General features: G+C 55.8%; 1 protein-coding gene across 1 annotated transcript in view; it reads right to left on the bottom strand.

The window, feature by feature from the left end:
* The window catches only part of CSMD2 (CUB and Sushi multiple domains 2), a 439,963-nt gene that overhangs the window by 133,731 nt on the left and 291,383 nt on the right, over window positions 1–14,849 (bottom strand). Inside the window, exons 15-18 of the mRNA XM_064172682.1 lie at window positions 11,570–11,896; window positions 5,920–6,114; window positions 1,590–1,728; window positions 431–618 (exon numbers count right to left, since the gene is read on the bottom strand). Of these exons, the coding sequence (XP_064028752.1) occupies window positions 431–618; window positions 1,590–1,728; window positions 5,920–6,114; window positions 11,570–11,896 (849 nt within the window). The remainder of the gene's footprint in view (window positions 1–430; window positions 619–1,589; window positions 1,729–5,919; window positions 6,115–11,569; window positions 11,897–14,849) is intronic.

The raw sequence follows: 14,849 nt of genomic DNA on the forward strand, positions 1-14,849 counted from the left end.
AGCAGCCTGGCAAGCTGAGTCTTCAACCTGCCCAGTGCAGGGAACTCCATTGCTTCCCTTGGGAGATGATTCCAACCTCTGACTGTTCTCATGGGGAAACACTTTCCTCTGGAGCCCAAGGGGAACCTCCCTATCACCCCTTGTCTTTTCCATGGGACTCCTGGTAAAAAGGCATCCTCCATCCTTCTGGATTATCCCCAGAGAAAGAGGCTGGAACCTGCAGAGGAGCTCAGCTCTGCCTCCTCACATCAGCAACGTTCCTGAGTGCTCTAAACACTCAGGATGGTCAAGAAGCAGAAGCTGCAACTCCACTTGCAGCAGCTTCACCTTCTCCTGCCGCTGCCACGGGGGGGAAGAGGAGGTCCAAAGGGGCTCTGAGTCCACTGTGCTGCTGGAGAGCCCCCAGGTGCCATGGGCAACCTGCACTTACTTTCATATCTGATCTGAAAGCCGATGTCAGAGTGGCTTTTGTCAGTGGTGAAGAGGAGGTAGAGGTAGTTGCTGGTGCTGATGAGGAACTGAGGCACCTGAGTCCCGTCATAGACACCGATGAGCGGCGAGGAGTAGGAGCGCCCATCCCGCACCTCCAGGGTGTCGTAGTTCACCTCGGTCTTAAACCTGGAAGGGACACAAGGAGGTGGCTGTGAAAAGCCAGCAGGGATCATCCTTCTCCACTGCAGTCCCAGCTCTGCTCCAACGACTCCAGGCAGCACAGGCCACGGGGCAATACCTGGGGTGGTTTCTACACAGCGTAGAAGGTTTGGGGTTGGAGGGGACCTTTAAAGGTCATCTTGTCCAAGCCCACTGCAGGGACATAGAATCATGGAATGGCTTAGGCTGGAAGAGACCTTAGAGATCATCTGCTCCAACCTCCCTGCCACCAGCAGGACACCTCTCTCAGCTAGATGATTGCTCCTTCCCAACCAGATCAGGTCGCTCAGAGCCCCACCAAGCCTGACCTTGAATATCTCCAGGGATGGAGTCTGCACCACCTCCCTGGGCAACCTGTTGCAGTCTTCCACCATCCTCATAATAAAGTTCTTGGTCCCTTCCTACACAGTTTGGTTTCTTTCTGCTCCTTCATCTGCTTCATGGAGGAGACTGCAGCGGCAAACACCTGACGCTAGGTGAGCCATCACCTCGCAGAGACACAGAGCCAGGGTCAGGAGAGCACAGCCCTCCCCAGGCAGTGAAATCCAGGGCAAAGCATGACACTCAGACTGGAGAAGCCAGGCTGAGACCCACACTGCTGCTTCTCCTGCTGAGCAGAGCCCGTGGGAGCTCAACCTCCCCAGAGGTGTCCTGAGGCTGTCTAAAATAGCTCTGCAAATTAGCAGGAGTGAGGCAAAACGAGGAGGGGGAGGAGGAGGAGGAAAACCTCTCCATTTCCCACCTTTTCTCCTTGAATCTTAGGGGAATTTTCATGTTTTGTCAGGAGTTCAGGCAAAGAGAGGAGGAGGAGGAGAGAAGCTGCAGCCACAGCCAGAGCTGAGCAGCTCCTTCCCTCTCCCCCGCGGGTGGCTACAGCTCAGCACTGCTGCAGCCACCACAACCGACCCCCAGGGGAAGGGCTTTGAGAGGCTGAGCACCTGTCAAACGTGATCTTGATGGGGTAGCCTGGCTGGGCCTCGATCACCCACGCACAGCTCAGGGAGTCCTTGTAGAAGCCAGGCCAGCCCGGGGACAGGATGGTGCCGCTGGGGGACGTCAGGTGCCCGCCGCACGGTGCTGAGGACAAGGCAAGCAGCAGAGATGAGGTGAAGGGCACCTGACTGGATGCACCTCCACCCCTGCCAGGCAGCACTGCCCTGCCACACAACAGCTTTCAGGCATTACTCATAGAACAGAATCACTCAGAAGGTTTTGGAGAAGCCCTCTCAGCTCCCACCCACAGCCCAACACCACCATGGCCACTAAACCAAGAAGGTCACCTGGGAGCCTTCTCCCTTCCAGCCTGCACAGCCACAACTCCCTCAGTCTCTCCTCACAGCAGAGCTGCTCTGAACATCCTCCTTTGCAGTGGTGTGCCCAGCCCAGATGTGGTGCAGCTGTGACCTCTCCCTGCCAGCTGCCTTCTGCTGGAGGCTGGGATGCTCAGCACCCCTGTGACATGAGTGCTGGGGGCTGGCTGTGCCCTGAGGAGTGCTGCCCCTCCCAGGGATGCAGCATCCCATCCTAGAACTACAGAATCACAGAGTCACTCTGGATGGAGAAGACCTCTGGGATCATCCAAGTCAGAGAATCATGGAGGTGGGGAAAGATCTCTAAGGGTATCCAAACCCAAGCACCAACCCAGCACCACCAAACCATGGCCCCAAGTTGAACACCTCCAGGGATGGGGACTCCACCACCTCCCTGGGCAGCCTGTGCCAATCCCTGACCACTCTTGCAGCTGCCAACTGGATCTAACTCCATTCCCCACCACTCTTTGGGCCCAGCCAGTCAGTCTGGAAGGCAACAAAGCATCCTCTGCTTAAGCCAGGAGCCACCAGCTTCTCCAGGAGCCTTAAACCCCATCAAAACCAGATGAAATAACAACAGCAGCTGGTAAGAAATTGCCTTTTCAGCTTCAACTGAGGATGCTGCAGCCTGCTTCTGAAATCTGTGGGAGTCAGCAGGCTGACCTTGTGTGCTGGCTCTGAGGGGACAAGGTATAATCATAATTATTAGACAGAAAGGCAGAGAAAGCTGCAAGGTCAGTTTGCATTTCAGCAGCTGCAGGTGCCAGGAGATCTTTCCTATCTCTAGTAATTGAGTCTTGTCTTTCCTACCACGAGGGACATCACAAGACTGTGGCATTTCTTCCACTCCGTGGTCCCTTGTGCCATCAGCAGGAAGCTGAAGGCATCTTATTATCTTGTCTGGGAAAAGGAGACTGGAGCTGCTGGAGCAGAGGTACAGAATCCTGTGGCCTTGAGTAACTGCCATGGATTGGCCTCCAGGCAACAGCAAATGGGATGGGAAAGTGCTGCCTGTGCCTGGCACTTCCTGACCCTCCTGCCCAGCACTTTGCAGGGGTCATCACCCAGAGGCTTCTCCACGTCCTGCTGAGTCAAGTTGTAGAATCAGAGCATGGGTTGGGTTGGAAGGGACCTGGGAGATCATCCACTTTTAACCTCCTCTGCCATGGGCAGGGACACCTCCCATCAGCCCAGGCTGCTCAGGGCATCAGCCAGCCTGGCCTGGAACACCTCCAGGGAGGGCTCATCCAAGAGCTCCCTGGGCAGCCTGTGCCAGTGCCTCCCCAGCCTCACTGTCCAAGAGCCTCTTCCTAATCTCCAGCCTCAATCTCCCCTCCCCAAGCTCCAATCCACTGCCCCTTGACCTGTGGCACACTGTTGCTGGTCACACACATCCCACAGGGCAGTGTGACCTTAGGCAGCTGCCATGGGGCACACCAAGCCTGTAACCCCACAGCACTCACTGCCAGCAGAGCCAAAGGGGACTCAGGGGACCCTAAACCTCCAGAGAAGTCCTGAAATGCCAAGCCAGGGCCAGCCTTGCTGTGAGCTTTGCACAAGGGCTGCACAATGCCACCCAGGGCTCACATTGTCCTCCTGCGCTGCTGCCAGGAGATTCACACTCACACAACGCATTGGGTTGTGCCAGGGCAGGTTCAGGCTGGATGTTAGGAGGAGGTTGTTGGCAGAGAGAGTGATTGGCATTGGAATGGGCTGCCCAGGGAGGTGGTGGAGTGGCTGTGGCTGGAGGTGTTTTGGCCAAGCCTGGCTGGGGCACTCAGTGCCATGGTCTGGTTGGTTGGGCAGGGCTGGGTGCTAGGTTGGGCTGAGTTTGGAGCTCTCTTCCAACCTGCTTGATTCTGTGATTCTAAGAGCATCTTGTCCAACCTCCCTGCAAGCAGCAGGGACATCTCCAACTAGAGCAGGTTACTCAGGGCCACACTGAGTCTCATCATGAATGTCTGCAGGGATGAGACCTCAAGCACCTCCCTGCAACCTGTTGCAGTGCTTCACCACCCTCCCTGTGCAGAACTTCCTCCTGATGTCCAACCTAAACCTCCTCTGCTCCAGTTCCAAACCATTGCCTCTCATCCTAGCACCCCAAGCCCTTCTAAACAATCCCTCCCCAGCTTTCATGCAGATACTGAAATGCTGCTCTAAGGTGACCTTAAATATGTAAATAGATGACCTTAAAGACCTAAGTCTGGGCTCAAAGCCCTCACTTCTGATCTGAAGGATGTCAGAGGAAAGTCAACTGAGCTCAACTGGCTCCAAACCAATTATTTTCCAACAAGAGGCCCCTTTCTGCCCCAAGGCCACATCATGTCCTGGCAGGACTTCTCTATCCATCTTTCAACTCTTCTGGGGTTGTTTTATTTTTGGTCTCTTTCTTTCCTATTAATTTCTCTGAGCTCCAAGCAGCCCTTTAGATCTTTGTCCTTCCTCCTTGTTTAAAGAGGCTCATTAAAATGGACACTTCACTGAGGGAAGGGGGAGTCAAAGAAATCAACTCTGTGATGACAGAGAGAAAAGGGAAAGGAAAAAAGGAAAGAAAGGCACCAAGTTAATGGCATGAGGTTAGCAAAGCTTTCAGAGATAGGAAGTTATAGAATCATGGGATCAAGCAGGTTGGGAGAGACCTCCAAGCTCATCCAGTCCAACCTATTACCTGATGCTAAAGAGGCTCCAGGCTCTGCAAAGTGCTTTGGCATCTCCCAAGACCAGAATGAGTATTAAAGGATGAAATTTTGCCAAGGCTGTTACACCCAAGGGCATTATCAACTGAAGAATCACAGAATCAGGCAGGTTGGCAGAGAGCTCCAAGCTCAGCCAGCCCAACCTAGCACCCAGCCCTGCCCAACCAACCAGACCATGGCACTAAGTGCCCCAGCCAGGCTTGGCTTCAAACACCTCCAGGGACAGTGACTCCAACACTTCAACCACATTCTGTGCTTCTGTGCTCCACAACCTCCCTGGGCAACCTGTGCCAGTGTCTCACCACCCTCACTGCAAAGCACCTCCTGAGCAACCTGTGCCAGTGTCTCACTACCCTCACTGCAAAGCACCTCCTGAGCAACCTGTGCCAGTGTCTCACTACCCTCACTGCAAAGCACCTCCTGGGCAACCTGTGCCAGTGTCTCACTACCCTCACTGCAAAGCACCTCCTGAGCAACCTGCGCCAGTGTCTCACCATCCTCACTGCAAAGCACCTCCTGGGCAACCTGTGCCAGTGTCTCACTACCCTCACTGCAAAGCACCTCCTGAGCAACCTGCGCCAGTGTCTCACCATCCTCACTGCAAAGCACCTCCTGGGCAACCTGTGCCAGTGTCTCACTACCCTCACTGCAAAGCACCTCCTGGGCAACCTGTGCCAGTGTCTCACCATCCTCACTGCAAACAACTTCTTCCTAACATCCAGAGAGGGGGAAAAAATGATCCTTCTGCAGGTCTGGGTTGGAAGGGACCTTTAAGTCTCCTCTAGTCCAAGCCCCCTGCAACCAGCAGGGACAAAAGCATCTAAAGCAGTTTGCTCAGAGCCCAAAGATTACCTGACCTGGAGAAGCTCCAGGGATGGGCATCTCCCAACTCTCAGGTCAAGCTGTGGACCAGTGCTGTGGTTCCACTAGAACAGGTTGCTCAAAGTCTCATCCTTGAACACCTCCAGGGAGGTTGTGGAGCACAGAAGCACCCAATGTGATCTTTGATCACATTGGGTGCTTCTGTGCTCCACAACCTCCCTGGGAAACCTGTGCCAGTGTTTCACCACCCTCAACCTGTGCCAGTGTCTCCCCACCCTCACTGCAAACAACTTCACCCTAACACCCAGTTTCAGTCTCCCCTCTGCCACTTCAAACCCATCCCTCCTCATCCCATCACGACAATCCCTTACCAATAGCCTTTGTCACCTCCCTCCAGCTTCCCCCCTGCAGACTCCCAGGAAAGATGCCACCAAATTTACCTTCACATCTGAGCACTGCGTTGTTCCAGACCACATTCCCTTCCTTCAGGATGCAGGTGATGGTTTCTGAGCCGTGAGTCCTGATGAAGCCTTCATCACAGAGGAAGGACACGGAGCTGCCAAGCTGCAGGCTGTCGCCAAACCGCTTCCCGTTCACCGGCACGCCAGGGTCAGGGCACTCATTGTGCCTGAATGCTGAGAGGGAAAGGCAAGAGAAGAGTGAGGAATCAAAGTGTTGGAGCAGCATCTGAAGGGGACCTACAGGAAGGCTTGGGAGGGGACACTAATGACAAGGTCTTGGAATGACAGAAGGAGGAGGAGGAATGGGTTTGAAGGGAGATTGAAACTGGATGCGAGGAAGAAGTTGGTTGCAGTGAGGGTGGGGAAAGACTGGCACAGGTTGAGGGTGGGGAGACACTGGCACAGGTTGCCCAGGGAGGTTGTGGAGCACAGAAGCACCCAATGTGATCTTTGACACTGGCACAGGTTGCCCAGGGAGGTTGTGGAGCACAGAAGCACCCAATGTGATCTTTGACACTGACACAGGTTGCCCAGGGAGGTTGTGGAGCACAGAAGCACCCAATGTGATCTTTGACACTGACACAGGTTGCCCAGGGAGGTTGTGGAGCACAGAAGCACCCAATCTGATCAAAGATCAGATTGGGTGCTTCTGTGCTCCACAACCTCCCTGGAGATGCTCAAGACCAGGCTGAGATGAGGCCTTGAGCAACCTGCTCTAGTGGGAGGTGTCCCTGCCTATGGCAAGGGGTTGGAACTGCCTGAGCTTTGAGGTCTCTTCCAACCTAAACCATTCTATGACCACAAACTCAGGGATGAAGTAGCAGTTTCCTCTCTTTCCCATGGAGACCACAGCACTGGTCCACAGCTTGACCTGAGAGCTGGGAGATGCTCATGCCTGGAACTGCTCCAGGTCAGATAATCTTTAGGCTCTGAGCAAACTGCTCTAGATGCTGATGTCCCTGCTGGTTGCAGGGGACTTGGAGGAGACTTAAAGGTCCCTTCCAACCCAGACCTGCAGAAGGATCATTTTTTTCCCCTCTCTGGATGTTAGGAAGAAGTTGTTTGCAGTGAGGGTGGTGAGACACTGGCACAGGTTGCCCAGGAGGTGCTTTGCAGTGAGGGTGGTGAGACACTGGCACAGGTTGCCCAGGAAGGTTGTGGAGCACAGAAGCACAGAATGTGGTTGAAGTGGTGGAGTGGCTGTGGCTGGAGGTGTTGAAGCCAAGCCTGGCTGGGGCACTTAGTGCCATGGTCTGGTTGGTTGGGCAGGGCTGGGTGCTAGGTTGGGCTGGCTGAGCTTGGAGCTCTCTTCCAACCTGCTTGATTCTATGATTCATTTTTCTCCCTGCTCTTTAGGCCTAGGGAAGACTTAAAGGTCCCTTCCAACCCAGACCTGCAGAAGGATCATTTTTTTCCCCCTCTCTGGATGTTAGGAAGAAGTTGTTTGCAGTGAGGGTGGTGAGATGCTGGCATAGGTTGCCCAGGGAGGGTGGGGAGCACAGAATGTGATCAAAGATCTCCAGCAGTTCTATGTCCCTCATGAACTGGGCAGGGAGGACAGAACTGGACACAGCACTCCAGATGTGGCCTCAGCAGGGCAGAGCAGGGGGGCAGGAAAACCTCTCTCCACCTCCTAACCACAGCCCTTCTGACCCACCCCAGAATGGCATTGCCCCTCCTGGCCCCCAGAGCACATTGCTGGCTCATGGTCATCCTCCCACCCACCAGGACCCCCCAGACCCATTTTCCCTTCGCTGCCTTCCAGCAGCTCAGTCCCCAACCTGCCCTGATCCCTGAGGTTGCTCTTTCCCAGGTGAAAACAGAGAAACCCTCAAAGCAGAGAGGGAAACTCTCCAAGTCTCCACAACCCTCGCAGCACCCCAAGAGTGGGGAGGTTAATTAGCTGTTAATGAGGACAAAGGGACGCTTTGAGGTCCTGTGCTTACAACTAAGGGGCCTCTCCGCAGGTCCTTTGATTGAGTGCCACACAGTGCCTTGCCTTGGCTTGTCCCCATTAGCAGGACAAAGCGAAGGGCACACAGCAATTACCTCCCTGGCCGGCGCAAAGCTGCAGCTGGAATTGCACAGGCATCCCTCTGCCCTTCTCCATCAGCTCAAGCCCAGAGCAGGCAACCAATCAGCCTTAACTCCCCTCTAAGTGCTTCCTTTTGTACTCCCTCTTGGCCTGCTGGGAGGTGGTCTGCAGAGATGGGCAGGGCATGAAAGATTCAAGCCTCCAGAACCCTCCCGGGCGCAGGCTTTTAGGATCTTTAATGCACTTGAGCAGGTTCAGAGGAGTTCTGGATTTCTCCTGGAGCCTTTTTACCCTGCCAGGACCTTGTTAGCTGCACTGCTAGAGGGGAAAACACGACCTGAACCTGTTCCTTCGGCTCTGCTACCTGCCCCTTGCAGCAATACGTTGGCTCCTCCTGTACCTCGGCTGAAGGGAAGGATGGCAAAGAGTCTGAGGAAGGCTCAGGAGCTCCCTTTTGGTAGCTCAAGCAGTCAGAGCAGATTAACTCAGCCCTGCTGAAGAGTCCTTTGCAACAACACCGATTTTGCTTTAAAAAGATGGCTTCAAGCAAGGGGACAGCCACAACTCCCAACGTGGGTCTGGCATGTACCAGAGATGCATCCTGGAGGGCAGCAGCAGCCGTTCTGGATGTCTCCTTGGTCACAGGATCATCCAATGGTAGAATGCATTGGGTTGGAAGGGACCTCCAAAGGTCATCTAGTCCAATCCCCTGCAGTCAGCAAGGCTGACTAACCTTAGCAACCTAATCTGAGTTTAGCAACCCACCCTGATCCCTGAGCAACCCACCCTGACCTCTGAGCAACTCAATCTGACCTCGGAGCAACCCCAACCTGACCCCTGAGCAACCCCAACCTGACCTTAGCAAACCAACCTGACCTCTGAGCAACCCCACCCTGACCTCTGAGCAACCCCACCCTGACCTCTGAGCAACCCCACCCTGACCTCTGAGCAACCCCACCCTGACCTCTGAGCAACCCACATTAGGTTGCTCAGAGCTCCATCAAGCCTGACCCTGAATGTCTGTAGGGATGGAGCCTCCCCCAGGACTCCCCTGAGCAACCTGTTCCAGTCTTCCACCACCCTCACAGTAGAGAAGCTGATCACAAGGACCTCAAAGGGATGCACAAGAGAGCCAGGAAGAGGCTTTTTACTACAGCTTGTAGTGATAGGATGAGGGGGAAAGGATTGAAGCTGGAAGAGGGGAGATTGGGACTGGGGGTTAGAAAGGAGTTCCTGACTGTGAGGGTGGGGAGACACTGGCAGAGGGTGAGGAGACACTGGCACAGGTTGCCCAGGGAGGTTGTGGAGCACAGAAGCACCCAATGTGATCAAAGATCACATTGGGTGCTTCTGTGCTCCACAACCTCCCTGCAGGTGTTCAGCACGAGGCTGGATGAGTCCTTTGAGCATCCTGTGCTGGTGGGAGGTATCCCTGCCCATGGCAGAGGCTTTGGATGATCTTTGAGGTCCCTTCCAACCCAACCCAATCTATGAACAATATCCAAGCTCTAGGACACAGTCCTGGCACCACCACCACACCCCCCAAGCTGCTCCAGCTGATGTGCAGCCTTCAGCCTGCTGCAGAGTGGTAAAAGATCTCCTTAAGACCTCTGATATTGGCTTAGTTTTCTCTAGTTAAAGAGAGGGTTTGCAGGCAGAGGCTGTTAATTGAGCTGTGCCACTAAAGGCTGCTCTCACCAAGCCATTTATCAGCTCCCTGAATAGCTTTAATAATGCTCTTTAGAGGACAATAGGAGGACGAAATTACCACAGCCTCGAGTTGAGATTTGAGAGCTGGCTTTAGGTGAAGGCAAATAAACAGATCGAGGGGAAGTGTCAAAGCTTTTAGGTGGCAAAACACTGCTACAGGTTTGCCTTCACCTGCACAGCTTTGCATGCTCTCAGGTGTCTGCAAAGCATGAGAGTACTGACTGCTGAACACAGGCACCTGAGACCTAACAGCTGCTCCTGATCAGCACCGAGCTGGCCACAAAGCTCTGGCTCATCTCAGCAAGCAGAATGGAGGCACAGAGAGGGAGACATGAGAGCCCACCTCACTCAACAAGCTGCAGCTGGGGGGAGGACAGAGAACAGGCTGCTCCCTGGATGCATAACCCGGGGCCAAACTGTCCCTTTCACACCACTGGACAACGCTGAGACTTCACAGCCAGGAAGCAGTTGTGCAGGCAGCTCCAAGCTGGGCACCAATCCTCAATCACCCAACCCCAAACCTGAAATCAGTTCCACTTCTTCAGTCTGCCCCCCAAGTTTTTCATGTCCTGCTGAGTCAAGTCATGGAATGGGTTGGAAGAGACAGAAGCCATAGACAGAATCATAGAATCAGTCAGGGTTGGAAGGGACCCCAAGGAGCAGCCAGTTCCACTCCCCCTGCCATGCCCAGGGACACCCTACCCTAGAGCAGGCTGCACACAGCCTCAGCCAGCCTGGCCTCAAACACCTCCAGCCATGGGGCCTCAACCACCTCCCTGGGCAACCCATTCCAGCCTCTCACCACTCTCCTGCTCAACAACTTCCTCCTCACCTTCAGCCTCACTCTCCCCACCTCCACCTTTGCTCCATTCCCCCCACTCCTGACACTCCCTCACAGCCTCAGAAGTCCCTCTCCAGCTTTTTTGTAGCCCCCTTCAGATGCTGGAGGGCCACAAGAAGGTCACCTGGGAGCCTCCTCTGCTCCAGCCTGCACAGCCCCAACTCTTTCAGGCTGTGCTCACAGCAGAGCTGCTGCAGCCTCTGAGCATCCTCCTGGCCCTGCTCTGGACATGCTCCAAACCTTAGAGGTGATTTAGTTCCAACCCCTCCCATGTGCAGGGACACCTCCCACCAGACCATCCAGCCTGGCCAAGAAGGCCAATGGCATCCTGGGCTGGCTGAGGAGCAGTGTGGGCAGCAGGACAAGGGAGCTGCTTCTGCCCCTGTGCTCAGCACTGCTCAGGCCACACCTGCAGTGCTGTGTCCAGTTCTGGGCTCCTCCATTGCAGAGAGATACTGAGGTGCTGGAAAGTGTTGAGAGAAGGGCAGCAAGGCTGGGGAGGGGCCTGGAGCACAGCCCTGTGAGGAGAGGCTGAGGGAGCTGGGGGGGTGCAGCCTGCAGCAGAGGAGGCTCAGGGCAGAGCTCATTGCTGCCTGCAGCTGCCTGCAGGGAGGCTGTAGCCAGGTGGGGTTGGGCTCTGCTGCCAGGCAGCCAGCAACAGAAGAAGGGGACACAGCCTCAAGCTGTGCCAGGGGAAGTCTAGGCTGGATGTTAGGAAGTTCTTCGTGGAGAGAGTGATTTGCACTTCCCCGCACAGGGAGATGGTGGAGTCCCCATCCCTGGAGGTGTTTAAAAGGCAGTTAGTGCCAGGGGTTAGTTCTTTAGGAGGGGTAGGGGACAGGCTGGGCTGGCTCAGCTTGGAGCTCTCTTCCAACCTGCTTAATTCTGCCAACACCTCCAGGCAGGAGGCATCCACAGCCCACCCCGGGGGCAAACCTCTTGCAGTGTTCAGACTTGGGGAGCTCAAACTCTTGGCTCCTGAGAGCCCCCAACCACAATTCAAAGCTGGAAAGGAAACCCCGAAGGAAACAGCTGCTACTTACTGGTGAAGGTGATGTTGAAGCCTCTCTTCTCCATGGAGTGGTCGGTCTGGAACTCCAGCCTGGCTACGTGGCCGCTGCTGGTGAGGGAGGAAGGGATCTGGTTTCCTGAGAAGGTGCCCAGCACTGGAGATTCAGCAGTGCCACCATCCTTCACAGCCAGGAAATCGAACTGGGGCTCCACGTCGAAGTCATTGAAAGCCAGGTGGATCCTGCTCTCGGGCTTGGCGATGATCAGCCAGACGCAGTGCAGGCTGCTGCCGTACTCCTCCGGGTAGTTGGGCGACAGCACGGTGCCAGCCGGGGTGGTGAAGTTGAAGAAGCAGGAGACTGCAAGAAGAAGTCGCCGTCAGCCATGCAGCCTCCTGCTCCTGCAAGCTACTCTCTGCCCCTGCAAGCTGCTCTCTGCTCTTTGCCCTCCCGAGCCGAGCGACTCCCGCACACCTGCCCTGGCTTTGCGCCTCAAAGGCAGCTGGGGAAGGGGCTGGGCTGAGCGCTCCACCCACTGCCAGGTGCCGGTGATTTGTTTGCCAGGGGGGAGCAGGGACTCCCCAGCAGCCTGCGGGCCTGGTTCGGGTCGGTTTGGCATCATCCTGCAGCGGAGCACAGTCCTGCTGCCTCCGCCAGCGGTGCGCCCCTGGCACACTGCAGGCTCCGTGCCAGGCAGGGCGCAGCGCAGCGCAGGCTGCTCCTGCTGCGGGCAGCAACGCCCCTGCTGCGCCGGGCAGCAAACGCCCCTGCTGCGCCGGGCAGCAAACGTCCCTGCGCCGGGCAGCAAACGCCCCTGCTGCGCCGGGCAGCAAACGCCCCTGCTGCGCCGGGCAGCAAACGCCCCTGCTGCGCCGGGCAGCAAACGCCCCTGCGCCGGGCAGCAAACGTCCCTGCTGCGCCGGGCAGCAAACGCCCCTGCTGCGCCGGGCAGCAAACGCCCCTGCTGCGGGCGGGGAGCTGCGCTCCGGCCGCTGAGCTCCCCCGCAGGTCCCCGGGAGGAAGCCTGCCCCAGGAGCAAAGGTGTGGCTGCAGCTGGTGTAAAGCAAAATCAGCCTTCAAGCAGCCGCACCTGGCAGCAACACCCTCTGCTGTGCCCGCAGCTCAGCACCACCTGAGGAAGGAACCAACCATGGTGGCTGAGACCCCACGCAGACCTCTCCAGGTTCTCTCTTCTTGTCCCTGCACCCAAACTTCTCAGTCTGAAGTGCAAACACAGTGCAGACCCTGCAGGATTTGCTTCATGCCACCTGCACTTCTGGCTCTCCTCTCCAGCTGCTGCAAGAACTCTTTGTCCTTGCTCCTCAGGGATGTGGCTGCCCCTGGACTCAGATGAGCTTCCTGCACCCAGGTTCTGCCCATCAAGGGTTAAATATTTGTGCGACACGGCAAGGACCCCTCTGAGAAGAGCTGGGAGTCAGTTTGCCTTTGTCTAGCTCCTTAGCAGGTCCTTACACCTGTGCTGAAGGAGAGCCTGAAAAACAAAGGCTGCACCTTGGGTTTTGGTGGTAGCTTTGCTGCACTGGGCAAGGAACCAGAGAATCAGAGAATCAGACAGGTTGGAAGAGGCCTCCAAGCTCAGCCAGCCCAACCTAGCACCCAGCCCTGCCCAACCAACCACACCATGGCACTAAGTGCCCCAGCCAGGCTTGGCTTCAACACCTCCAGCCACAGCCACTCCACCACCTCCCTGGGCAGCCCATTCCAATGCCAATCACTCTCTCTGACAACAACTTCCTAACAACATCCAGCCTCAACCTGCCCTGGCACAGCTTCAGGCTGTGTCCCCTTCTTCTGTCCCTGGCTGCCTGGCAGCAGAGCCCAACCCCACCTGGCTACAGCCTCCCTGCAGGCAGCTGCAGGCAGCAATGAGCTCTGCCCTGAGCCTCCTCTGCTGCAGGCTGCACCCCCCCAGCTCCCTCAGCCTCTCCTCACAGGGCTCTGCTCCAGGCCCCTCCCCAGCCTTGCTGCCCTTCTCTCAACACTTTCCAGCACCTCAACATCTCTCTGCAATGGAGGAGCCCAGAACTGGACACAACACTGCAGGTGTGGCCTGAGCAGTGCTGAGCACAGGGGCACAAGAACCTCCCTTGTCCTGCTGCCCACACTCTTCTTCATCCAGCCCAGGATGCCATTCTGTTCTTCTGGTTCACTCTCTTCTTCCCAGAGAGAGTGATTGGCATTGGAATGGGCTGCCCAGGGAGGTGGTGGAGTCTCTGTGGCTGGAGGTGTTTTGGCCAAGCCTGGCTGGGGCACTTAGTGCCATGGTCTGGTTGGTTGGGCAGGGCTGGGTGCTAGCTTGGGCTGGCTGAGCTTGGAGCTCTCTGCCAACCTGCTTGACTCTATGATCCTATGAACCCATCCCACACTTTGTAACAAGCCACAGTGAGGAAATCCCTCTCCAACCCAAGAACAACCTCAGCTCAGTCCTGCCAAACTCCAGGTGTTTCAGTTTGCCTTTCACACAACGATCTGGCTCAAGGCTCACCCTCCCCTCACTGATTTTCCTTCTGTCTTCCTTCCACACTTAATGGTTTCAGCTCAAAGAAGATGGACATTGCCATGACGTTATCAAGGCTAAGAGCTCCACAATCTATTGCCTGCTCTCAGCAATAAAGGGAACAGATTAAAGAGAAAACAAACTGCAAGATATCCTCAGGATTTAGGCTCTGGATGCTGAAATATCAAGGGATGCTGTCAAATAATTCTGGCAGTGCAAGCCTGGCATCATCTGCCTAGGAAGAGCTGTTGGAAAGAAATGCATTCAGGTACAGGGAGAAACATCTTGGGGGTAGGAGCCCTCCACACACAGGAGCCAGGTGCCTCATATCAACTTTTCAACCCCAGGTGGTAAATTAAGGCTCTCACAGGACCTGCATTCCCAGAGAGGCAGCAAGAAGAAGGACAGTTGGGAGCAGAGCTACTCCAGCAGGGAGCTGGGAGCTCAGTTCAGGAGACAACAACAACAAAGAGGCTGCTGACAAGAGGGAGAGAAGCAGAGAGAGGGAAGGATATCAACTCAGGCTCTGCTGGGTGAGCCACCAGCACAGCTTCAAAAGCAGTGGGTGAACCCCCCCCAGCTGTGGGGAAGCAAAGGACAGCTTTGATTTTCACAGTCTCACAGTATCACCAAGGTTGGAAGAGACCTCACAGACCATCAAGTCCAACCCTTTACACATCCCAAGTGTCCTGGTCACAGCCTGCAGGACAAAGGCCACTGCCACACACATGCACGTCCCAAGCCCACGGTTGGCTTAGCTGTGGTGCTGCAGGGAGCTCTCAGCACATCCAGCCC

Source organism: Pogoniulus pusillus, chromosome 37 (genome assembly GCF_015220805.1).
Source record: "Pogoniulus pusillus isolate bPogPus1 chromosome 37, bPogPus1.pri, whole genome shotgun sequence".
NCBI lineage: Eukaryota > Metazoa > Chordata > Aves > Piciformes > Lybiidae > Pogoniulus > Pogoniulus pusillus.